This window comes from Perkinsus marinus (genome assembly GCF_000006405.1).
Source record: "Perkinsus marinus ATCC 50983 genomic scaffold scf_1104296933138, whole genome shotgun sequence".
In the NCBI taxonomy this organism is placed as follows: domain Eukaryota; phylum Perkinsozoa; order Perkinsida; family Perkinsidae; genus Perkinsus; species Perkinsus marinus.
In genome coordinates, this window is record NW_003215239.1 from 1 (window position 1) to 1,497 (window position 1,497).

Genomic DNA, 1,497 nt, shown 5'->3' on the forward strand with positions numbered 1-1,497 from the left:
AGACCCATACACCATTCGATCCAGCAGTTAGAGAAACCCCATGAATATCCGTCGCGAACTCATAGTCCTCTCCCGAAATTCAGCGACCGCAGTATTCAAAAGACAAACACCTTCTAAGGATTAACATTACCTCTTTATTCTTAAGATCTTCAAACTGCTGTCGTAGAGTACGGAGTTTTTCCTCCCTTTCCTGAATGTCCTGTCTATTCCCCTCAATCCTCTTCTCCCAATGAGCAAGTTCGTTCTCTCGAGCAGCCACTAACATGAAGCCTTTCCGTTAACCTCATCCACCCGACACCTTATCACATGCGCGGGCCTTCTCCCGTACGCCGGCTCGTTCAATCTCGAGATCCCGGAGGAGTGTCTCTCTTGACGAGACCGCCCTCCTATCAAGCTCGGACTCTTTCAGCCGCAATCTCTCCAACTAAAACACATGCTACTGATCACTGTCCCCTCATGGAGCTTTAAGTACTGTTCTTTGTTCAACAAGTTTGAACCTCGCTTCCCGTTCCTTAGCCTCTCGCTCAAGCTCCTCTCGAGCCGTCCGCTGTTCAGCTCGCAACTGCGCGGCAGCCTCCAGTCTCGCGTTGGGGAGCTCGATGGACCTGCATACGTCATTCGGCAAGCTCACTACTACTTTCGACCTTATCCGTTGCACCTGAGCTTCTACTTCCTCTCTCACCCTGTTGTCACACTCACGTTTATATCTGTCACAAAATGCCCAAGACGGACACGGCCAAGAGGTACGGTATTACCGGAGCATCCGTTCTTCTATTCGTCTATGACGATCCTCATCGTTGCCTGCAGAAGCAGCCGCCGCGACATCCTCGAGTGCACGCAGCTTCTCTTCTAGAGTAAGGAAGCCCTCCGGAGGGTCGGTCTGGCTAGAGGCGCATATCCTAAGCTCCAACGAGTGAGGTGGTTCTGGTGCTTTTGTCCTCCACCTCGCTGATTCGGACGCCCTTTTAGTATTGCTAACTCCATTGACAATATTCAATAGCAAAGGATTCTCTTTATCAAGGACGAGTTGAGAGTCCAGTACCCCGAGGGCTTGCATAATGTCCTCCTCCGCGAGCATATCCGACGGGGAAAGGCCGTAGTCGGGCAGGAGAACCTGGCGACCACCACCGCTTTAATCGCATCCTCGAGTACATCATCCCACCGAGAGGCTGAGGTCTTTCTTGGTCCACCTCAAATAGTCTCCAATAAGTGAGACCAGAGCCTTCGTCCTTAAGCTCAGCTTTATCGTCTTATGGCCTTCAAGTCTCCTCTCCCGCCTTCGAAACTCTTGGACAAGCCTCGTCCGCAAGAGGCTCTTCAATTCCCCTGCCAGCCCTCGAGACTTGACGAATTCCTTGAACTCCGAGGATACCGCCTTCCTTACGACCTCATCAGTGGAAGCCATACGAGTGCAACTCTGACCGCTGACACGCTCCATCACCTTATTCAAATTGACGAACACTCTTACTTCAACACGACACGAGAAAATGATTAAGA

At 51.3% G+C, this 1,497-nt stretch overlaps 1 protein-coding gene across 1 annotated transcript; it reads right to left on the reverse strand.

The window, feature by feature from the left end:
- Positions 1-283: 283 nt before the first annotated feature.
- Pmar_PMAR000279 (conserved hypothetical protein) lies at positions 284-1,405 on the reverse strand (the record flags this gene model as incomplete). The annotated part of the gene is made up of 4 exons (XM_002785230.1): positions 284-424; positions 473-605; positions 756-1,114; positions 1,163-1,405. The coding sequence occupies 4 exons, from the start codon at positions 1,403-1,405 to the stop codon at positions 284-286; spliced, it is 876 nt and encodes a 291-aa protein (XP_002785276.1).
- Positions 1,406-1,497: the final 92 nt, after the last annotated feature.